Source organism: Chlorocebus sabaeus, chromosome 18 (assembly GCF_047675955.1).
Source record: "Chlorocebus sabaeus isolate Y175 chromosome 18, mChlSab1.0.hap1, whole genome shotgun sequence".
Classification (NCBI taxonomy): Eukaryota; Metazoa; Chordata; class Mammalia; order Primates; family Cercopithecidae; genus Chlorocebus; species Chlorocebus sabaeus.
In genome coordinates this window covers 21,961,573-21,985,381 of record NC_132921.1, presented here as the reverse complement: position 1 = coordinate 21,985,381, position 23,809 = coordinate 21,961,573, and the positions used below count along the sequence as shown (strand labels likewise).

General features: G+C 46.9%; 1 protein-coding gene and 1 long non-coding RNA gene across 4 annotated transcripts in view; one reads left to right on the top strand and one right to left on the bottom strand.

The window, feature by feature from the left end:
* Window positions 1-23,809, bottom strand: part of ALPK2 (alpha kinase 2) — a 128,288-nt gene that overhangs the window by 6,813 nt on the left and 97,666 nt on the right. Inside the window, exons 10-12 of one of the 3 annotated variants that reach the window (XR_501480.3) lie at window positions 15,940-16,157; window positions 13,738-13,792; window positions 10,311-10,359 (exon numbers count right to left, since the gene is read on the bottom strand). Coding sequence is in view for 2 of the 3 variants with exons in the window: in XM_008013953.3 (XP_008012144.3) it covers window positions 10,311-10,359; window positions 15,940-16,157 (267 nt within the window). In the remaining variant the exon portion in view is untranslated. Of the gene's footprint in view, window positions 1-10,310; window positions 10,360-13,737; window positions 13,793-15,939; window positions 21,837-23,809 lie in introns of those variants that run through there. The other 2 variants (XM_008013953.3, XM_008013954.3) reach the window with 2 other exon arrangements.
* LOC140708988 (uncharacterized) lies at window positions 1,341-15,991 on the top strand. Its single transcript, XR_012089293.1, has 5 exons — window positions 1,341-1,435; window positions 2,059-2,189; window positions 2,620-2,731; window positions 9,555-9,669; window positions 15,886-15,991. It is a non-coding gene; the product is annotated as an uncharacterized lncRNA (long non-coding RNA).

Genomic DNA, 23,809 nt, shown 5'->3' with positions numbered 1-23,809 from the left:
AACACTAAATTTATTCCACTCAACAGCATTGTAATCCCAGCACTTTGGGAGGCTGAAACAGGAGGATCGCTGGAGCCCAGGAGTGCAAGACCAGCCTGGGCAACATAGTGAGACCCTATCTCTACAAAACAAAAACCAAATATGAACAGCATTCAGTATAGTCTTTTCTCAACTATATTCCCCCCTGGATGAGAGTGGTCCCTACGAATGACCTCGAGACCCTGTTAAAATGCTGATTTGGATTCAGTAGGTCTAGAGTGGGGTGGAAGGTTCTGGCATTTCTACCAGGCTCTGGGGGGTATTGATGTCACTGGTCCAGGGACCCCCTCTCCTTTGAGCAACAAGGAGATAAACTACTCAAAGTGTTCAGTGATCTACACTCATCCCTATTTGACTTTGGAAATGTCTTTAAACTGGAACACAAGTATATCTTATGTTTATGAAGTTAGTGTCAAACAACCTGACAAAGTCACACTGAAACATCCCACCTGGGGAGGAGCTATGGAGGCTGTTTCTACAGTCCTGCCTTCACTCAACAAAGATTTATTCAAGATTTGCTATGTGTTAGAAACTGTGCCAGGCTGATGTCTTGCTTGAAAACAATTTCTCTCTCCTCTCATCCTAATAATGAATGGTATAGCCTTTCAGACTCACACAGAAATCACCAACTGATAGCAGCAGGGTGACTGCTCTCTCTCTGGGATCTGCTCACAACCCTGCTGGACAATGTATTGGCTCCAAAAACACCTGGAGAGCAGGGGTGGAAGAAAGTCACAGAAACTTCCAGCCCTGGCTGAGTTGGAGAAACCAAAGTTCTTGGCTGGCTTAATAAAGGAAATGAAGACAGGCAAGGCAAACCTACTGAGAAGTTTTCCTGCACTTTGGTAACCCATTAGATGCCAACCAGAAGCTGCGTTGAACACCTTGAGTTTGAGATCTTTTCTGAAGAAAATTTTCATGCAGAGGGAATGGCTACGAGGACAAGGAATTCGAGGTCAGGATGGGGGTGAAGAATTGAAACAAGTCTGACGTGTGATGTGTGTAAAATAAAGCCAGGCTGGACTTAGCCTCTGCTAGAACAGACTGTCACCTGTGCGGAAAGGGAGTGACACTGGGGAGCTGTTTCCACCTGGAAACAGCAAGAGATTCCTGAAGTGCCACTCATACCCCTCATTTTTCATGTGTACTCATTGATTTCTTCATTGATCAGTCAGCAGCTGTGTGCCAAACACCGTAGGGGAACTAAAAGGGATTAATTAATAAGCAGCGTGGCACTTTCCCAAAAGCGGCCATCTTGGAGCAAGCTGTCACATCTCAGCGGGAGGAAGTTCTGTGGAAACCCGGAGGGTGCCATTTTCACACTCCTGAGCAGATTCCTACAAGATTTCCTAGATCAAAGACAGCTTGGGGTTCATCTGGCAGAGGGAACAGCATGGTAAGGTTCAGAGGCACGTTCTGAGCAAGAGCAGGCATTCTGAGGGGAGATGCTGTCAGAGGGTATGTGAAAAGGTTTCAAAGCCATGCTGTGCCATTTCTCCTGTGACATACTGGTTTCCAAAATACGTTCTCATGAGCAACAGTCCCACAGGAGTCTTTGAAATTCTGTGGTGTAAATGCTGTGAGAAACGCTATATGATATCTCTCCTAGGTTTGGTATGGGAGGTAGCTCACGCCTGTCATCCCAGCACTTTGAGAGGCCAAGGAGAGAGGACTGCTTAAACTCAGCATTTCGAGACTAGCCTGGGCAACATAGTGAGACCCCACTCCTACAAAAAAAAAAATTTTTAATAGCTGGGTGTGGTGGGTGTGTTTAATAGCTGGGTGTGTTTTTTTTAACACCTGGCCCTACATGAATTAAACTCTTTCTGTGTTGCAATTCCCATCTTAAGTAGCTGCAGTTCCAGCTACTTGGGAGGATGAGGCAGGAGGATCACATGAGCCCAGGAGTTCCAGGCAGCAGTGAGCCGTGATCAGGACTCTACACTCCAGCGTGGACAACAGAGAAAGACCCTGTCTCAAAATAATCGTAATAATAATAATATCTTTCCTTGTCCCTAGGACATTCAAAATACACATCAGCTCTTTAAAGACTCTATGAAGTCTCACACTAAAGAAGCCTCCTGGCCGGGCGTGATGGCTCATGTCTGTAATCCCAGCACTTTGGGAGGTCGAGGCTGGTGGATCATGAGGTCAGGATATTGAGACCATCCTGGCCCCATCTCTACTAAAAATACAAAACTTAGCTGGGCGTGGTGCCGTGTGCCTGTAGTCTTAGCTACTCAGGAGGCTGAGGCAGGAGAATGGCTTGAACTCGGGAGGCAGAGGTTGCAGTGAGCCAAGATCGTGCCATTGCACTCCAGCCTGAGTGACAGAATGAGACTCCGTCTCAAAAAAAAAAAGAAAAGAAAAAGAAAAAAAGGAAACCCCTAAACTTATTCAACCCAGGGTTTCCCAAAGTTGCTTGACAACAGAAATCTTGTTTCACATAATTACTTTGAAAAGCACTTTAAAAATTCATGGAGTTTTTGAGGGTGGGGATGTGGTAGCATAACCAGATCTGTGTTTTCTAGAGAAGTTGTCCCCTGAGGATATCTACAAGGTGACCTTCTCTTGGGGCAGGTGACCTTCAGCAACTGATCTCAACAAAATGCCATCTCAGCCACCACTGCCCCTCCCTGGGCCAGTCAGAGGAGCCTCCAGGCAATTCTCCCCTGCTTTCCACCTTGTCCAGGTGAGTGCAGGTCAGATCATGTCATGGTGAAGCAACTGCTTGGATGACCCCATCTCCCTCTGAACAAAGTCTAGCCCCTCCCCTTGTTTCCCGGCACTCTCTGCCCTTCTTGCCCAGGGCTATGGCTGCTCCCTCAGTCCTCAGTTGAAGCCACAGTCCCAGCTACCCCAACAGAAACCAAGTCCTGGCCCTATCTTCCCTCATAGCCTCCCTGGCTGGAAAAAAATAAAAAGCAGAATACAAAAATTCCCTCCTTCTGCAGAAAAATGACAGGGAGAGGAGGACAGAAGTGCCCCACCTTCAATGAGTCTGATCTCTGTGTCAGATGGCAACCTATTCTAGAATCCCTGTACATTTGCATTTCGCTTTTGATGGCACCCTCAACCAGGAGGTTCTGTGAGACAGGAGTCCCGAAGAAGAGAGCTCAGAGAGGAGCCCAGGGGAGGGGTAGAAGCACTCATCTACTATGCGTCCGTTTTTGAGGTCACGTGAGTCCCATCTCCATGAATATGCAGGAGGCACACAGTCTATTCCTTAGTATGTGAAATGCAAACTGGAGTTGAAGACAAAGAACCCAGGAGGGATCGTTGTACATAGCCATTCACCAAATAAGCAACCTGAGATTCACCCACTGTCCTAAGCCCCAGAGCTCTAATTCCCAAAGGACTGTGCTGGTTTTTATCTGCAAATGGGAGTGAAACCACCTTTGCAGAAATTATAACTCAGAAAATTGGGACAGTGAAAGAGACCTGACCTAACCAACTCCTTCTTGCTTCTAACCTCCAAGCTGTCCTTGTTCTTTCCTGGGCAGAGGCCAAACTAACTTTGGGAGGAACTTAGTTCATAGTTTAACTTTGAAACAAAGACCGTAACAGCCCTTTCCCAAAACAAATCCCCTTCTTGCTTGGGAACTAGACTACCTTTGCAGGACTAACGAATTAGCCACAAGATTAGAAATTACGGTTTAAGAGTCATGCAGCTGGAGGCTACAAGGTTCTAAACCTCCCCAGTTGCTCCTAAGGATGACATCACCATTGTAAAATCTAAGCTTGGAGCTTGAGATGTTTTTCAGACCCTGCCCTTGATGCATCAACTGGCGCCTCCCAGATCAATAAACTGGCTCATGTAGTCATGTGGCCCCCACCTGGGAACTGACTCAGCGCAAGACGACAGCTTTGACTCCCTACGATTTCATCTCCGACCTGACCAATCAGCACTACCCCTACTTCCCGACCGCCAACCCCCAAATTTTCAGGGAGACTGATTTGAGTAATATTAAAACTCCAGTCTCCCATACACCTGGCTCTACATGAATTAAACTCTTTCTGTGTTGCAATTCCTATCTTGATAAATCGGCCATGTCCTGTCTAGGCATACAGGCAAGGAGAACCTGGAGGGCGGTTACAGGAGCCTCTGCAGGGCCACAGGGCAGGCGTTGAGATGAGGGAGAAGTGTGCCAGCATTCCCACTAGGTACAGGCTGTTCGAGAATTCACCATTCGGAGGAGCAGCTGGGCTGACGCCCTGGTGGAGGTGAGGGTGGGTAGAGGCAAAGCCACATTTCCAGCGTGCTCCAAGTTGCACAGTGAGGGCTGCAGCGTCTTCCATATTGACAAGCTCTGAATCCTCACGAGGGATGCCCACTACTCTGGAACATCACTCCGCAGTTCGTTCCTCACTCTTTTCCCACAGGCTCCTTTCCCTCTGCCTTCAATCAGGCAGGGTCTCTTTAGACACACACACACACACACACACACACACACACACACAGAGGCAGATACACAAAGACACACACAGACACATATACACAGAGACACACGTACACACTCACACACACAAAGGCAGACACACAAAGACACGCACACAGACACATATACGCACACACACACATTCCCCACACCTCCTTTTCTAGCTACCTTCTAGACTTTTCCTTGTCTTTTGTGGACAAACTTGTTTAGTTGCTGGCATCTTAGCAGCACTTTTCCTCTCTGATCTATCACCGGGCTCCCACCTGGTGACACCGCATTGGCTTAGACATTCCTGAAGGCAGTGATAACTTTTTTCTTGTCTATTCTGGTCTTCACCCTGTCCTGTCTGCTCAGGCTCTGTCACCCCTGACCTTCTCGGCCATCCCTGCACCTGCCTCGTGCCTCTGTCTCCCTCCTACTGGCCACCAGTCTGTCTTGCAGGGGTGATCTCGAATCTACCAGGATTCTCTAGACGTTCTCTCTGTTCAGACTCATCTCTGAAGCTGGATGACAAGCAATGCAGCATCTGTCCCTGAGTCCTCAGATCCTGGGAATGGACTGGGCAGGGGGACAACTAGGGAATAGGGTCAGGAGTGGGAGGAACCCGTGGCTCCCAATTCCAGACACTTCAACAGAACTGTCCTTTGTAAGACTTCTGGGCAGAGGCCAGGAGACTGCTGTGCTAGTCCCTCCATGGAGGGGGCGTGTCCTGGCTGGCTCTGTTGGGCCTGAGAGACTCCCCTACACACTGAGAGCACTGCTTATAGTAGGATCTGCCTTGCCAACAACTGCAAAAATCACCACTGTTCCCTTCAGACTTCCCTTCAGCCTCCAGACTTCCTTAATGGCAAAGACTGGCCACAAAAATCAGCCAGCAGGCCAGTCGGTCCCACTACAGAATAGCCTGACCCGATGAAGATGGGATGCAGGCGACCTTCTAGGACAGGTGACCATGGGGCAGGCGGGGAGAGGAGCTATCTGGGGCATAAAATTGCCTTTCTCAAGCCGACAGGCCTGTGAGACTGGTCTGCTGATGCCTGGCATTGGGGACTTGGCTGAAATGTTTGGTGTTCTACAGTGACAAGGCCCTGCTATGACATACTTAAAAGGCATCAGGAATTCTGTTCCAATGTCCCTTTGTTTCTTCTCCTGGCAGACTCATGCATTGCTTTAAATACTCTGCCTAGAGTCACCACTCATGCACATAAGCCTATTCTTGGGGCGTGTTTCTTTGGATTAGATTGTTTCTTCCCACCTCCAGGTTTGTTTTGGCTCTTCCTCTCCAGGTATGGTGATGTCTCAGCCTTGTGACTGGGCAAAGCATCCCAGGTGGCTGCCGTCCCCTCCACCTGCTTGTGGGCATTGAGGGCAGAGCCTTTCTTTTGGAACTCAGCTTGACCGAGTGTGGGAGTCTATTTTGATCTTTTCTCCTTTTCATGGCCAGGATCAGAGCTAGGCACACAGACGCCAGTGGAGCCTGCTTTCTCAAGGCAGCTCTCCTCCTGCTACGTGAATGAATCATCCAGGCTTCTGTTCAGGGTCTCGGGAATTTGGCTTCCATGTCAGGGACGCCTGACACATGACACTCATCCTTAAGTCTCATCGTTCCTTCTTCCAAGGGTGGAAAGATGCAAGGCTGGCTGGCAGCTGCTCTGAGGGGTGCCCTTTATGGCTGTCCATATTAATCTTATTTTGGTCCAATGCTTACTGCCAGGGAAGAAATCTGCTAATGGTACTTTGTTTTATTTCAATCTGGCAACCGGAAACTGGCTTTTTAGGGGAGACTACAAAGGGCAAAGTATTGGTTCTGGTGCCCTCTGGTGGTTGAACTGCAATCTCGTCGCCTGCCCCAGGAACTCCCCCACTGGCTGGAGAGAAGCATGAGTTTGCAGGTCGGCTCCTCTGCCTGGGTGGCTTTAGATCGGTCTGGAGTTGGTTAGGTTACGCTTCCACATCTCCAGTTATAAAATTAGGCATTTTTTCCTTGTGTAATTTCCAATCAGAAATTTGTTCAATGGTCCAGTTAGTATCTTGGTCTGTCTAGAAAATGGATTACTGGATGTCAAGACAGTCTTACTTGCCATACTTTGTAACCTGAAATTTTTGTACCCAACATTTGCCAAAAGATTGAGGTGGCTGAGGTACAGGGGATGTGCTTCCAGACATATTTATATCTCTGGCTCCCAAGAGAAATATGACATACTCCTGTTGTAAGGAACATACAACGAAGTAAAGTTGAATTAAAATGATTAAGTCATGACAATTCTCTATTTTATTTGACGAGATTAAGACTAATTACTCCTGAAATAGGACCATGCATGACTGGGGTGTCAGCAGCCAAATATGTGGTCCTGATTGAGACATATGGGAATATTTTTTTTAATGACACACAGAGCACTGCTTCTTATGATGGTGCTATTCCCCCAGCTGAGCCCTGCCAGGTACTAGCTCCGCCATAGAACTTGCGACTGCCCCTTTGCATCATGAATGAACTAAGCTCACGCACAGTTGCTTGCTAAGAATCGAGAGAACTTGCCCAATCAACCCTTATTCTTCCATCTTCTCTCTTGCTCTCTGCAGTCTGTGATGCTCGCCTTCCTTTCTTCCCCTGGCTCATTTGCCTCCCACCTGGACTTTCCTGTCTGCAAAGTGCCATTGAACTTGAGCCCTTTCCAAGTCTGTTCTCACGATCTAGCTCCCTTTTGCAACTTTGACATTCACTGGAGAACTTTTTCAATTGTGCCTCGGCCTCCCAGCATTGAGGATCTGCCCTTCACTTTGGGGTGCTAACTTCAAGCAGGAAAGATTTATTGACTCCTGCCTGTAAGCAGGCTGCCCCATACCCCATGCCTCCTCACCTGTGAAGTGAGGAGGTCGGACTTGATCACTGGTTTCCACTCCAGAGGGGTTCCCAGGAGGTCTCTCAACCACCCCTTATGCTCTGTTTGGAGAAGTTTTCCCTTTTCATCCGTTTTTCAAACTGTGATTCTAAGATATATTTCTTTTGGGAGGGAAAAAAAACTGTGGCTTAAAAGGTAAAGCTTAAAGAAAAGTTTTTAAAAAACAAAGGAAAAGAAGATCTAATATCCTTGCCAAAGCTCTCAAACACTTCAGAATCTCCTCCTCTCCCAGCTCCTGCTCCCTGGCCTCTCCTTGGGTGGGAAGGCAATAAGTAAGTAATACTTTATAGACAGCATTCTGCACTGGGCTCCAGCCATCAGCGCTTCTAATGGGTCTTGGGCAGCTGTCCCAGGCCAGATAAGTCATATTAAAGCTGAGAACAAAACCAAAGGATTGGATTTCTTTTTCAATCAGGAGAAAAAATATATATACCATTTGAAGCTCCCAGTTGGTCTGGGTTCCTGGAAGCTGTTGACTTGCTTTTAAAAGATGTCTTGAATAATCACGACCATCTTCATTTTTGAAACTTCTTGGGCAGGTTTCTTTGTTTTGGTAGAGAGCTGTTCTAAATAACAGCATGAAATTTGCCTACTCTAGTGTCAGGCTAAGACATGAGGAGGGAAGGGAAACTAGTATTTATCTAGCTCACTTCCAGTTTCAGGGGCTAGGTGTAGATTAACTGGTGGAATACTCAGGGCAAGCTGGAGTGTCCCGATGCTGTACATCACTGCCTTTAAGAACTTAGTCACATGCCCACAGTCACACAGCTGGTATGACGAGAAGCCAGGATTCAAACTAGGGCTGACTGATGCTTGCATCTGTAAGGTTCTGCAGAGCACATGGAGCCTGGAAAGGAAGTCTCCATTTGGAAAATCCTTCTGGGGTCCAGAAGCCTCCATAAATAGGGCACCATATAATTTATCTTCTAAATGGGTACACTTGTTCAGGATAAATGCTAAAGTGTATGGGATGTGAGGACCTCAGGCATAAAATGGTACCATCATGGGAAAACTGGGATAGACGTTCATCCCCCTCATCAGGTAGGCTAGGCACATTCCTACGATGCCGAGAAGCAAGGCTACTTACTATCAGGAGAAACAGAAGCAGCAGCATCACAGTATGAACTGGGTCTCGCTCTAAATACCTCGTTCCTTCCTCCCCACTTCATCATAACCCCTCCTAACATGCTCTCTTCACAAGCCCAAGGACACGCCCAATTCCCTGAAGTGTATGCCAGCCAGGTCTCCGGTGAGCATGGGGGAGAAGCCTGGAGACAATTCCAACATAAAACTTCATCATCACTGAGCCACCGCAGGGAAAAGGTCCAAACCGCATCCTGGTTCTAAAACCCAACTGGAAGCTTTGCGCAATCAGCAAGAACTTCATGAATCAGACTGACTGACCTGGAGGTTAAAAGAAAGAGCGATTCCTTTCCTACTTTTTCAGATCCCTCTACTTCTCTCTGTCCTTTAATGAAGCTGAAAGTTAGCATATTTGTTGGATTGTGGCTGACACTGATGGTCTGAAGTGACCAGAAAGCTCCCATGGATAAGTTGTTCTCAGCCTTGGGAAAGTAAGCTGGATTCATCCCACCACTTTATTTTCTGTGTTTCTGATGCTTTGACATCTTGGGCCTTACTGGCCCTGGAGAGACTCTACTCCTCTCAGGGCTGCATATTCCTAGAGATAGTAAATGATCACCTTCCAGAGAGCCTTTCATATATATGCAAACCAACCAATCCAGAGCCACACCCCTAATACCTCCTCTGTGGACTCTCATACTGGGGCCACTATCCACCTGCCCTAATCACCCCAGTGCGGGTACCAGACACTAGGGCCAGCCCTGTGTCCCAGAGACTGCTGGAAAATGTCAAATTAGCCAATCCCAGACCTGTTTATCCTCCCTCACCTATTCCTTCCTGAATAAACCATAATATTTTTGCCTGTGTTTTCCCCTCACTTCCTCTACCCCCCTACTGGCCCTGGTGCTTCCCAGCGTGGCCCCTGGTGGTGTGGTGCCCCCTCTTGGGAGCTGTGAGTAACAAACTAGCTTTTCAATGGCAACTGTCTCCTGATCTGTTGACCTTACCGTACCTCATACTAATAAAACCTACATTTTGAAATGGAAGCCATCCCTTCCAAAAGTCATGAGCACTCTTTTCCTCCCCCTTACAGACGGTCTCAGTACACAGGAAGAGCAGGAGCGGGCAAAGGCAACGGCGGTTCCAACACGGAATTGCATCTTCACCAAGAACCACAAATGACTGGCTTTCTCCTCAGTGGCAGTCAGGTAAAGAAGTGGGAAGGGGCAGCTTGTTAAAAAGACACCCCAGTAAAATGTGATCATAGCATCATCTTCTGTGTGTGCCTCACACTAAGCAAAGCACCACTTTATATTAGAAAAATAAAGCCATCATCAAAAACAGGTAACTAATCACAGCTCTGCCAGAGACGTTGCCTCCTATGATTATCATCATGGGGGTCTGTGAGCTGCCTAAAGTCCTTTTAGGGGAAAAATTAATTTGAAATATACAAATTGAATTCACTGCATTCAATTGCAAAAACATATTTTTCAAAGAAGCTTTTAATAGTGAAGATATTAAATGTAAAAGAATGGAATATTCCAGTTAAAAAGCATCCAAATAATGCCAGCATTTTCTCCCCATGGTACTCCTATTGGTTATTAATCTTGAAATGTGTCCGCAAGAGTTCTCATTTGTTTCAAAGTTAAGAAACAAACGTGCTCCCCTGTGACAACAAAGTCCATAAATATTTTATGTAAGTGAGAGAAATGAATTCATCCCAAGAACATTTGTCATCTGCAGTTAGGTCAAGAAATTCACTTCGCCCACCTCAGCCTGACAGTGTCTGCCTGGAAGGTGTCCGTAAGCCCAGTGTTAAATGATGCACACTCTATTTTTTCCTACTCACCCTTTAGCCAGCGTTGCTATGCCAACGTCAGTTAGCTTCATTCCTACACCTACAGGAAGAGAAAACAAAGATGGGAGTTTATGTTACTCAGGGTCCCTCAGAAAGATGGGTCTCTAGCCCAGGGAAGGGGTAATGATAGCTCCTCCTCCTTCCCCTTCCTGCACAAACACCTGAGGCCTCTTTCAAATACGCATCCAGCTTTAGGCAGGGACCATGGGGAAGGCAGCAGTTAGGGGGACTCGAGTCTCATGTGAGCAGACAGCCCAAGCCACCTCAGCTCCAGAAATGAAGTCCTCTGCCTGCCTGGCCCACCCACCCCATGACAAGGAGGGAGCTGGCCACTCTGAAAAAATCTGAGGCCTAATGCTTGCCCCGTAAGCTCTCTCCCCAGAAATACTCTGACTTCGGCTTAGGTCTGGCTCCCCATTCTTCAATGAAAGTAGAAACCCTTACATGGTGGAAAGAAGAGTAGGCATGGCCCGGGATGGTCAATGCCAATAGCAAGAGGGTTTGACATGGTTTGGCCATGTCCCCACCCAAATCTCATCTTGAATATAGCTCCCACAATTCCCAAGTGTGGTGAGAGGGACCCGGTGGGAGATAAATGGGTCATGGGGCGGTTTCCCCCATACTGTTCTCATGGTAGTGAATACGTCTCAGGAGATCTGATGATTTCATAAGGGGCTTCCCCTTTTCCCTTGGCTCTCATTGTGTCTCTGGCCTGCCGCAGTGTAAGACGTGCTTTCCGCCTTCCACCATGATCGTGAGGCCTCCCCAGCCACGTGGAACTATCAGTCCATTAACCTCTTTTTCTTTATAAATTACCCAGTCTTGGGTATGTCTTTATCAGCAGTGTGAAAATGAACTAACACAGGGCTCAAGGGGCACGTGTTTGGTTGAAAGTCAAACTTCAGATGTGTGATTTCTCATTTCCATAAAGATCGTTTTTCAATCCAGGACTGAAGGTTTTCTGGGTGGTCAGTGTTAGGCCCCAGGAAATATTCTTGAATTCTATGTAGACGCTGAACCAATGGCCTGGGGAAGCAGACATTTGGAACATGTGGTCCTTGGGCTCATCCTAAATGCTACCCGCTAAACCATGGTGGGGGTAGGTGGGGGATACCAAAACCAAAACAATAGAACAGCTACCTGAGCTTCCCACTCTGGTTCAGCAAAGAGCAACAGGCACCCATCGCAAGCATATGGAAGCCTTTTCTCATCTGCCTTTCCAGCAGGAGGGGTAGGGAGGGTAGCTCGGCAGCCAGGGAGGCAAAGGGAATAGACCATCCCACTGTTTTCCACCGTAAGGAACGACAAGAGCTGCCATCCCCTTCTGTAGTGGAGAGCACCACCCTCGCTCACTCTACCCGCAGTCTCAGCCTGCATCCTGAACCTCTCCCAGGTCTAGTGGAAAGTAAAGCACTTCCCTGATGCCCAGAGTGTGGATTCCCTCTTGGCCTTTCCAGAATCTCCACGCCCTGACCATGTACCAATTCCACTCCTGTCTCCCTAGAGTGAGGCTATGGGCACTTGCTCCAATGCAGTGGACCTCTGCCAGGACCTTACCCATGCAATCTAGTGATGACATTTTATCCCAGGGCCCATAGTGCCACCCCACCAGTGCATCTGCACCTGCTAGATACCTGGGTCCTGCCTCCCGTGCTCTTGTCCCTGTGTCTTGGGCCCCATGGGCCAGGCTGTGAGCACTGGCATTCCCCACCTCCAGCAAGTGACTTGCCCATGGAGGGCCCTGGCAGCCTAGAAACCAGTTTGGGCTGTGGAAAGGAAAGAAACTCAGCATCCCGCTAAAGCCAACCATGAGGATCAGATCTGCTGGCCACCTACTCCATGGTTCTGCACCCATGTGGAGTACTGCTTCTGAGGCCCAGGAAAAGACAGCTAAAGAGTTAATGCTCTGATTCAGCGGTATCCGCTGGGAGCATGGCAAAAACACAGGACACGTTGGGATTCAGGCTGGTTAGTCAGACAGAGTGCACCTTTGAGCTACATTAGACACGGCACTTTGGGAGAACCAGTGACCATTTTAAAAGTCTCTTTTGCAGTTGGTCACTAATTCATCTCATTCTTTCAAAGCTGCTAATAACTCAAACATATGTAGAAATGGTTCACATAGCTTCTATTACAGGGACTATGCTTTGAAAAAAAAACCCACCAAATTGCAAAAGCTCTCACTGGACATCTTATTTCATGGAAAATTGTATTTTAAAATTACAGTTGTAAGCCACATGGAAATCCAATTTGAAAAAGTCATTTGGCAAAAGGTCTTTGAACTTGGAGAATTGCTTTCCCTTGTTTCCCACAATTACCAGCTGTCACTTACAGTTTAGAAAGACAGAATATAATTTTTAAAAGAAAACTTCCCTCTCTCAGTTTAATAATTTGCCTGCAATTCTGTCAAGGTTATTAAGAACCTCTAGAGGCTAAAGTTAAATCCTAGTGTGCAGCTATCAAGCTGAGTTGGAGATAACAGTCATCTACAGGTTGTTTCTAATAGAAGATAGGAAATGAACAGCATTAGAAGTTCATTCTCCAGAATGCGAGGTCTTGAGTGTTTTGGGTGACAGCTTGTTAGAAAACCTGGTAGTCTCACCAGTATGCAGGTCTCAGGTCCAAATCACAGGCTCATCTTTTACCCCGCAAACCTGGCACAATCTTCTAAACAAGCAAATGCAGCCAGGAAGAGTTAACTTTTAAAAGTCCAAACAGGTGGTGATAGAATTTGAGTTTAATTCTAATTCCAGTGTCTCTGTAAAATTATAAAAAGTGGAGTTGCCTTAGAGAATAGATGTGCTGTCTCATGCCACAATGACAATGACAGTAAAAATATTTTTTGTCCGTCAATAGAGAGTAAATAAACACCATTACTTAACACCACACCACCATGTTAAACCACGCACATCATTTACAGAGAGATGTGATATTCCATTACTGTTGTTTACCAGTACCTGGAAGTGAAACTAACTGTGCACGAAGCCCTGGGTGCTGCTTTTCAACGGAAGAGCTATATTTAATACAAAATTAATTCCCAAGGAGAAAAGATGGGGGACAGCAGCAATTGCACAGCCAGAGTCTAAATAGAACAAACAGCTGTCTGTTAAGAACATATATTTTGTGTGTGTGTGTGTGTGTGGCAGCAGTCTCTTCAAAGAGCAAAGTCTGACTTAAATTTGCAGATTGGCTTCATCTGCAAGGCAGTAATATTGCATTTCCCAGCTGGCCTGCAAGGAGTCCTTCCAAGGGCTTAGGAGGAAGAACAGTACACATACCAGAGCCTTCTTACATCAGGAGAGACTTGGAAAGGTCTGGAAGTAAATATCTTGTAAATTTGCTAACTTGTTATTTGTGGAAAGAGCTTGGAATTCAGAGTCAGAAAATGCGGGTTGGAGTCTTGGACCCCTCTACTTACTAGCTGAGTGACAGCAGACAATTAAATCACGGTCTCCAGGCCTCAGTTTTCTCATCTGTAAAATGGGGATCATAATATTTTCTCTGCAGGGTTATTATGAAGATTAAGTAAAAATAGTAGAAAAAAATGAATGGATACAAAAACTGATGAAATCCAAGTAAAGTTTTTAGTGTAGTTGATTATATTCTGCCAGTGTCCATCTCTTGGTTTGATAATATACTATACTTATGTGAGATGTCACCATTAGGTGAAGCTGGGTGAAGCGTACATGTGAACCACTCCATATATTTTTGCAAATTCTTGCTAGTCTATAATTATTTCAAACTAAAGGCTGGGGCACAGTGGCTCATACCTGTAATCCTAGCACTTTGGGAGGCTGAGGCAGGAAGATCAACTGAGTCCAGGAGTTCAAGACCAGCCTGAGCAACAAAGTGAAACCCCATCTCCACACACACACACACACACACGCGTGAAAGAATTAGCCAGGTGTGATGGCACACTCCTGTGGTCCCAGCTACATGGCAGGATGAGGCAGGAGGATCACTTGAGTCCAGGAGATTGAGGCTGCAGTGAGCTGTGTTTGCACCACTGCACTCCAGCCTGGGTGACAGAGTGACACCCTGTCTCAAACAAATTTTAAAAAAATGAGTTAAAAAAATAGGAACCATTTATTATGTGGCAATGCTGCAATTAGTGGTTTACTATCTCATTTAATTCTCAAAACAACCCTGTGTGGAGGTTACTGAAGCAGGGAGAAAGGTAATTTGCTCACAGGCTACCAGGTTGGAAGTGGCAGTGCAGGGAACAGAACCCCAAGGTGGTCTTGCTCTTCAACACCATGTAATAGCTAGAGCTTGAGATCCTCATCTGGGACAATGTCTGACATTTGGTAGATAGACAATAATACAGTTCAGATTTTCTTAATAGCAAACGGAAATAGGGAAACTCTTGCGGCAGAAGCTGCTGGTGCCTTACCTATTGCCCTCACCCTAACCACTTCTGTGCACCTGGCTCCACTTCTCAGTGCCACACCAGCATTTCTCTGCCTAAGAACTTTCTCTGATCATGTTTTTTATCCAGCTTAGCTTGCCCGTGTAGGCAGGTGACAGGTGCAGGGGAAGTAATGCCCCCACCCGGAGCAGCCGCCAGCTGGTGATCCTGGTAGCTGGTGCATACACACCCCGGCTCCCTCACTGAGAAGTGTGCTCTGCAGGGCTCCCCGCAGATGTCAGCTCCAGCACCCATGGCAGTCACTGGCTAATAATAACATACTCCACCAGCCTCCTTTCCTTCCCCAGTTGCACTTCCCTACTCCTCTATTGGTGTTTCCTGGGATCCCCTCTCAAATAAGCCATTTGCACATGAGTACCTGTCTCAGGTCTGTCTTAGGGGAAGCCTAATGATGACATCTCCATTCCACAGAAGAAATGGTATTCCTAAACAGTTGTGTATATATTGAAAACATGCTATACATTCAGCAGAGGAGCTTAAAATCTAAAGCATTCTAAAGACTCTTTTGTCTATTGAGAATGGAATACTACATTTTAATTTATCTTATGGTAGATCTGGATTTGGGTATATATTGCTGAGTCTAGGCCTATTGAGGATATAACAGTAAAGCCACTCTCTGGTTACCTGTTGTAATGGGAAGGCATTATTGGCATGAATTATTAAAATGAAATGAACTCTAGGCACAGTGGCTCATGCCTGTAATCCCAACACTTTTGGAGGCCAGTGTGGGAGGATCACTAGAGCCCAGTAGTTTGAGACCAGCTGGGAAACTGTCCAGGACCCTGTCTCTGCAAAAAAAATTGTTTTAATTAGCCAAGTGTGGTGGAATGCATGTGCAGTCTCAGCTACTCTAGAGGCTGAGGCGGGAAGAATACTTGAGCCCAGGAGTTCAAAGCTGCAGTAAGCTATGATCGTGCCACTGTACTCTAGCCTCGGTGACAGAGTGAGACCCTGTCCCCCGCCCCAAATTTTTTTAAATAGAAATAAAATGAAATGGCCATCTGGCTGGTCATTTCAGGCTCTGTTATCGAATCTCATTTCTGATGAGGCATCAGTAACACCTTCTGCAGGCAAAGGTGTTTAGAGGTACTCAGCAGGCCTATCCTTCCTCTCCTTCCCCTCCCTCTCCACCCACAGGAACGTCTCTGGCCCACAGCATCCCTGGAGCCCAGGCTAAGCTGCTCTCCTCACCCTGCATGTCCGTCACCAGGAGGCAGCCACTTGTTTTCTGGTACACCCAGTGCTGGAAGGTGCAACACTTCTGACCAGCTTCTGATTCTCTTCTCAAGAAGTTTATTTCTTTCCCGTCCCTGATGGAATACTTCACAAATTCTCCAATCAGCTCCTCCTCCACTGTAGCATACGGGATATTGTTCTCAGGCCGATGGATAAGAAAAATAGGAATGATCCTGGCAGGGAAGAGAACACAGGTGCACATCGAGGTCTCCACTGGGAAGAGAGGCTCCTGCGGCATTCTTCCTTCGCCTGGAGCAGCAGGGAGTGTAGAATTTGTCCCCAACTCTGCTAGGTTTAGACTACAAATCCATCCAATGACTTTTTAATGGGTAAGATATGTTTCTGTGTTTTATTTGTTGTTATAAATTCCTCCTTGGGAGGGGGGTTAATTGCTCATGTAGAAATGAATGTCTTCATTGTAGTCATATCTTAATGACCCATCAATCAATGACTGTAATCTATCTATCGATTCATCCATTCATCTACTCATGCGCCCATCCATTTGTCCATCCATTCATCCTTCATTCTACTCACCCTCCTCTTCCCCTCCCTCCATCCGTTCCTTCATTCCATCTATCCTTCCTTCCTTTCATCCATGCAATCCATCCATCCATCCATCCATCCATCCATCCATCCACCCACCCACCCACCCACCCATTGATCCTTCTTTCCTCTCATTCAGTCAACCAATATTTGTTCAGTGGCCTGTATGTGTCAGATGCTCTTCCAGATGCTATTCCTCAAAACAGCAGTAAAGAAAACAGAGGCTGTGTTCTCAGGGCTCTCACCTTTAAATGAAGGAGACTGACAATAATCAAGTAAATGCATGGTGCTAAGTGCTAAGTGGGAAAACCCAGCAGTGAAGAGAAGACAGGGGCATGCAGTGGAGTGGGGCAGCTGTCTTATGTAGGGATGTCAGAGCAGCCCTTGTTCATGGATAAAGAACAGTTGAGCAGAGGCCTATAGGAAGTGAGGGGAGCCATGAGGACATCGACGGTAGAACATTCCAGGTCGAAGGCACCCCGAGGAGAAATGCTCAGGGCAGGAGCACTCTTGGTGTGCGGCAGGAGTGCAGGCAGCCAGGGAGATTGGCAGAAGTCGGGGGAGGCAGAGGGGACAGGAAATCAGGCCTTGGGGGACCTCGGAGGCCATTTGGAAAACTTTTCCCTTTGTACTGAGTTGGATGAGAAGCCACTGGAGGATTTGGGGCAAGGGAGGGACACGACAAGATTTCTGCATGACAAAGATCACTGCTTCTCTGTGGAGAATAGGCCAGGGGTGGGGCAGGGAGACTGGGGCCAGGTAATGATGTCCAGGGAGCTGGAGAGGTGATCAGATATGGGATGGAGTTTCCAGCATTATCCGTTTGCTGTCACATCATCCTACATGATGATTTCCTACCTGTCCCTCTCTCTTAAAAGCACCTACACCTCCTCCCCCAACCGCACTCTCATCTTCCTGTTTTAGTGTGAAAACTGAAGGTTTGGGAGAACCTCTAAGTGTTGCCATGAGCACATCCATATTCTCACCTCCCGGTCTGTGCCCACGCACTGCGCCCTCTTCCTACACGATGCGCCATCCCTGCTCCATCCTGAACCATCTCCTCTACAGGTGCCCTGGTCCCCACCCCTCTCAAATCCTCCAGGTATTGCTCCAGCAGTTTTCCCTCTTTCTCATCCATCAATAGTCCCTCTACAAAATCATTTCCAAAAGCCTAGCAGCACTCTGTGATAACTACACAGCATGGTGACCCCACAGCCCACCCCAACTACTGACTCACATTTGACATCGAAACTCACATCCGCTGTAGACTCGCTGTCTCCAGTCCCTACCCTCCCATTCTCTCTTGAACATCTGAAAGAGGCTTTCCCTCAAAAGAAGCCTGACCATCATGCTACTAAGTCCAGTGCTCTCTTCTCGACACCTACCCCTTTTGCTCTCAGCAGCTCTGGGCACAGTGGATCTCTCGCTTCTTTCTGATACGCCTTTCCCTGACTTCCTCATGGCTTTTCTCTGCTTCACTGGCTACCTCTTCTCTGTCTCCTTTGCGAGTTCCTCATCCTCTCGTCAATCTTTAGACTCTGGAAGGCCCTGGAACAACTCTTTTCTCACAATCCCTAGTGACTTCCTTGCTTTAAATACCATTCAGATGCCGATGATTTCCACATTTATGTCCCCAGTCCAGCCCTGTCCCTGAGTTCCCTGCCCACCATCTCCACGTGATGTCTCATGGGCATCTCAAATTTAACATGGCATTGGGCACACGTGGCCATAAAGATGGCAACAATAGACACCGGGGATTCCAAAAAAGGGGAGGGAGGGTGGAGGGTAAAGTTGAAAAACTACCTATTGGGTGCCATGTTCACTATTTGGGTGATGGGTTTAGTTAAAGCCCAAACCTCAGCATCACACAATACAGCCACGTTAACATAGACCCCATGAATCTAAAAAAAAAAAAAAAAAAAAAAAAAAGGAAAAATAAAGAAAAATAAAAGGCACTCACAATAAAAACATTTAAATGATATTTTAAAAATTACCATGGCAGACACTGAAGAGCTCATTTGCCCACACTCCCAACATCTGCCTCTTCTCAGTGACTGGCAGCTTGTGAAAACGGAAACAATCAATTCGTTCAATAAACATCTACTGAATAGCTGTGTCAGAATCCCAAAGACTCACCAGGAGGGCAGAGGTGACTAAGACACAGTCCCTACCTTCCAGGGGCAACCGTAGGGGAAGGTGCATGGAGAAGCAAAGCCCAGCACATAGTAAATGTTCCTGGTTCAAAATAAGTGTTTGGCAAAATATGAATGAATGAATGAATGAATGCTTATATATGTATGTATAACATTTCTATATGTTTCTCAATTTCAGCACTATTGACATCTGGGCAGATAGTTCTCCGTGGGGGTGGCAGGGGGCCGTCCTGTGCGAGTAGCCTGTTTAGCAGCTTCCCTGGCTTCTACTTGCCAGATGCCAGTAGTCCTTCCCGGATCCTGACCATCAAAAGTGTCTCCACAACCACCACTGTCTCCTGGGGGTTATGAACCACTGACAGAGAATCTGATCTTACAAATTTGTAAGTAGCCAAAGAAGCGATCGCCTAGTTTAACGTTGATAACGTAGATACCACTTTCAAGGGCCTAAAATAGAAACACTGATGGCAGGCCATAGAGGCAAGAGGAAAACGTGAGATGCTGACTTTTGATGCTCATTAATTTTTTTTTAAGTACAAAATGTTTGTCAAATGAGTAAATGAACAAATATACCGTGTCTAATGTAGGCCCCTAACTATATGTTCAACAAATCAGAAAATCAACTTTTGGGAGGGACCAAGTGACCAGAGAGAAATGGCGACGGGACAGCTATAACAGAGACCTATGCATGCAAAGATGTGACCAGTTGCCCTGGTTGGGGATGGAGCAAAACCCCACAAAGAGCCCTTAAATGAAAATGCCTCAAAAATGGCATGGGCTTTGAATCAGGATCTTTAAACGTAATCGTGTAGAATAATCCCATCTAACATAGTGACCACACACAACGTCAGGAAAAGTTGTGGGGGCAGCAGAGATGGGTGAGCTCCTCTGCTGCCCATGTGGTTCCTTTCTCCCTTGAACGGCGCTAGTGAAGACCTGGTCACTTCTCTCTCAGAGGGAACGTGGGCCTCTAGACCCCGTCTCCCAGTGGAATGAACATGTAAGGCTTGCCCCTCACAATAGGAAGGAAAGCTCGAGCTGGGACCTCCGGTTCTGTGATTGCCACTCAGGAAACCACCTTTGCAAAGACTATAACCATGAGAAAATTATGACAGTGAAAATGATCTAACTGATTCCATTTTCCCTTTAATCTTCAAGCTGCCCTTGTTCATTCCTGGGCAGAGGCCAAAGTAACTTTGGGAGGAATTTAGTTTATAGTTTAGCAAACAAAGATGGTAACAGCCCCTCTCCAAAACAAACCGCCTCCTTGCTTGGGGACCAGACCACCTTTGTAAAACCAACAACTTAGCCACAAGATTAGAAATTATGGCTCAGGTGTCATGCAGCCAGAGGCCACAATATTCCTAACCTCCCCAGTTGCTCCCATAAATAACACTACTAGTGTAAATCCTAAGACTGGTGTTTGAGGTATTTTTTAGACCCTGTATTCTGGTGGATCAGCTGGCACCACCCAGACTGGTCAACTGGCTCATCTGGTCTTGTGGCCTTCACCCAGGAATGGACTCAATGCAAGAGGACAACTTAGTATCCCTGATTCCATCCCTGACCCAACTCCAATCCCTATTTCCTAGCCCCCGGAATTCCAAACTCTCAAAAAAACAAACAAACCAACCCTAGCCTCCAAATTTCCAGGGAGTTTGATTTGAGTAATAATAAAACTCCAGTCTCCCATTTAGCCAGTTCTGTCAGAGGCATGTGAACCAGACCAATTCCATCTTGAATAGGGACTGGGTAAAATAAGGCTGAAACCTACTGGGCTGCATTCCCAGATAGTTAAGGCATTCTAAGTCACAGGATGAGATAGAAGATTGGCACAGGATACAGGTCATAAAGACCTTGCTGATAAAACAAGCTGCAGTAAAGAAGCCGGCTAAATCTCACCCAAACCAAGATGGATATGAGAATGACTTCTGGCCTTCCTCACTGCCACACTCCCACCAGCGCCATGACAGTTTACAAACGCCATGGCAATGCCAGGAAGTTGCCCTATATGGTCTAAAAAGGGGAGGCATGAATAATCCACCCCTTGTTTAGCATATCATCAAGAAATAACCATAAAAATGGGCAACCAGCAGCCCTTGGGGCTACTCTGTCTATGGAGTAGCCATTCTTTTATTCTTCTACTTTCTTAATGAACAGGCTTTCAATATACTCTGTGGACTTGCCATGTATTATTTCTTGCATGAGATCCAAGAATCCTCTCTTGGGGTCTGGATTGGGACCCCTTTCCGGTAACAGTTCTATGTATAATAAACTCTTTTTTGCGATTTCCCCGTCTTGATAAGTCAGCTCTGTCTGGGCAGTGGGCAAGGTGAACCCATCCAGCGGTTAAATGCATACACCAGCTGGGGCACAGGTCCCGCCCTGCCCACTTGCTCTTGCCTCCGTGCGAGCTGGGAGTGTTCTCCCAGAGCAATGCCCTGCGCTTCTCCACCCAGGCTGGGCCTTCTCCCAGGAAGTAAGCTGAAGGCTCTACGTGGTTATTAACGTGAGCCAAAGGTGGTTGAAAAACATTATTTTTTATTAAAACAAATATAGTCATAGAGGAAGGAGGACACCACACTCAATAGAATTTAAAAGCTATAAAATATTACATTTCAAAGAAATTACACCTGCGGGCCAGCTGCTTGGACGAAGCCTCCAGACCCTTTGACAGGCACACAGGTATCCTCCTCTGCCATTTAGGAGCATTTCCTGGAAACTGAGACTCCCCCTCACTTCACGAAGAGGACACAGAGGCTTGCTCACCAGCAGAATCTGAGCCAGAACCGTGTCCTTCTGGAACCCCAGGCCTGGACACAAGGCAGTAAGCCCCTCTAATAGCAGCGTACCCTGACTACTGTCGTGCCAGAGTCATTTGAGGCATTCTTTCTAATTTTAAGATAGAACCTCTTTGTGTCTTGTTAAAGAAATTTCCAATTTCAGCCAGATGGGAGTGGGCACATTAGGGCAGTGGACCTTCCCCACAGCCCTGAAATCAGTGCAGCTGCCAAGCCAGCCTCTGTCGTGCTTTGTCACTTCTGCAAGATCCAGGGCACCCTGGTTCCCTCCTGAGGACCGACCCCCTGTGGCTACTGACCTTTCTGCCAACAGAAGGGTTCATGGTTTGCTTGGGCTCTTATTAATTCTGCATCCCTGGTGGGGGAAAAAAAAAAAAAAAACCAGAAACAAGGGCTGGGCATTATTCAGGGTCTTAATTAGGCCTGGCCTCTGCCCAGCAGGATTCCATTTGCATAGACAATGTGACTCCATTGATATTCATGAATTCAAAAACAGAAGCTGCCCAAATGAGGAGTGTTTTCTCTCCAAGATCTCACATGCTCCATTAAAATAGGCTTCTCCAGGCCCGCTTCATTGCCTGGAAATAAACATGGGGGTGGCCCCCGGGGGGGTCGGTCTAGGGGGCTGTGGTAATGGGGGCGGGGGACGGGACTCCTGGCCCTCTCTCTAGATGTGCAGGCTTTCAGAGAAGGCTGGTAATACACAGGGTCAGCTCTGTGTGCGTGTGTTGTGTGTATGTGTTGTGCGTGTGGTTTGTGGTTGTGTGTGTGTGTGATATATGTATGTATGTGTGGTATGTGTGTGCTGTGTGTATGTGTGTGTGGTATGTGTGTGGTATGTTTGTGTGGTGTGTGTGTGTATTGTATGTGTGTGAGGTGTGTGTGTTATGTGGTGTGTGTGGTGTGTGTTGTGTGTATGTGTGTTGTGTGTGTGTGTATGTGTGTGGTGTGGTGAGTGGGGGTGTGTGTGGTGTGGTGTGTGTATGGGGTGTGTGTATGTGTGTATGTATGTGCATATGTGGTGTGCGTGTGAGTATGGTATGTTGTATGTGTGGTGTGGGGGGGGTGTGTAATACATATGTGTGTGTTGTATGTGTGCTGTGTGTGTGGTGTGTGTTTTGTATGTGTGGTGTGTGTGTGTTGTATGTGTGGTCTGTTTGTATGTGGTGTGTGTTGTGTTTAGGTGGGGGGTGTGTGTGGTGTGTTTGTGCGTATGGTGAGTGTTGTGTGTTTGTGTGTGGTGTGTGTGTTGTATGTGTGGTGTGTGTGTGTTGTATGTGTCGTCTGTTTGTATGTGGTGTGTGTTGTGTTTGTGTGGGGGGTGTGTGTGGTGTGTGGTTTGTGTGTGGTGTGTTTGTGCGTATGGTGAGTGTTGTGTGTTTGTGTGTGGTGTGTGTGGTATGTGTGTTGTATGTGTGGTGTGTGTGTATGTAATGTGTGTGGTGTGTATGTGTGGTGTGGGGGGTGTGGCGTGTGTGGGGGGTGTGTTTGCAGTGTGTTTGTGTTGTGGTGGGTGTGTTTGTGTATATGGTGAGTGTTGTTTGTGTGGTGTGTGTGTGTTTGTGTGTATGGTGTTGTTTGTGTGTGTGTGTGTGGGTGTGTTTTCTGGCTGTAGAGTCCTCTGATTTAGGTTCCATAAACCTGGAGTCTGGCCCAGAGGCCCTTCTGAGGCCCCTTACTCCTCCCGTGTACCATCAGCATTCATGTGGTCACAAACTCTCCCCTTGTAAGGAATGGAAAAATGGTTTAGATAGAAAAATGTCCTAACGTATCTTTAAGGCAGTGGCCTATTTACCATGATGCTAATGCAGCAAATGAATCAGCCTCCTGATCCTTCACTTGCATGAGCCCTTTCCCAGTCCCTAGATCAATCTTGATATTTATAATTTTGTGTTCTTTTCTTTAAAAAGGGCCCACATTGGTGGCTCATGCCTATAACACCAGCACTCTGGGAGGCCGAGGCAGGAAGATCACTTGAGGCCAGGAGTTGTAGGTGGCCAGCCTGGGCAATATACAGAGACCCTGTTTCTACAAGAAAAATGCTTTTAATTAGCCAGGTGTGGTGGTGGGCACCTGTAGTCCCAGCTACTTGGGAGGCTGAATCGCTTGAGCCCGGGAGGTCAAGGCTGCAGTGAGCTGTGATTGCACCACTGCCCTCCAGCCTGGACAACAGAGGGAGACCTTGTCTCTTACAAAAAATAAAACAGAAAGAAAGGAAAGAAAGAAGCCCAAATTGCATAAGAGTCAAGCCACACAAAACTTGGGTCTGTCCCTGTTGGAGGGCACTGTGGTTCTGTGTGTGGTACGGTTGACTTGTGGGTTAAATCT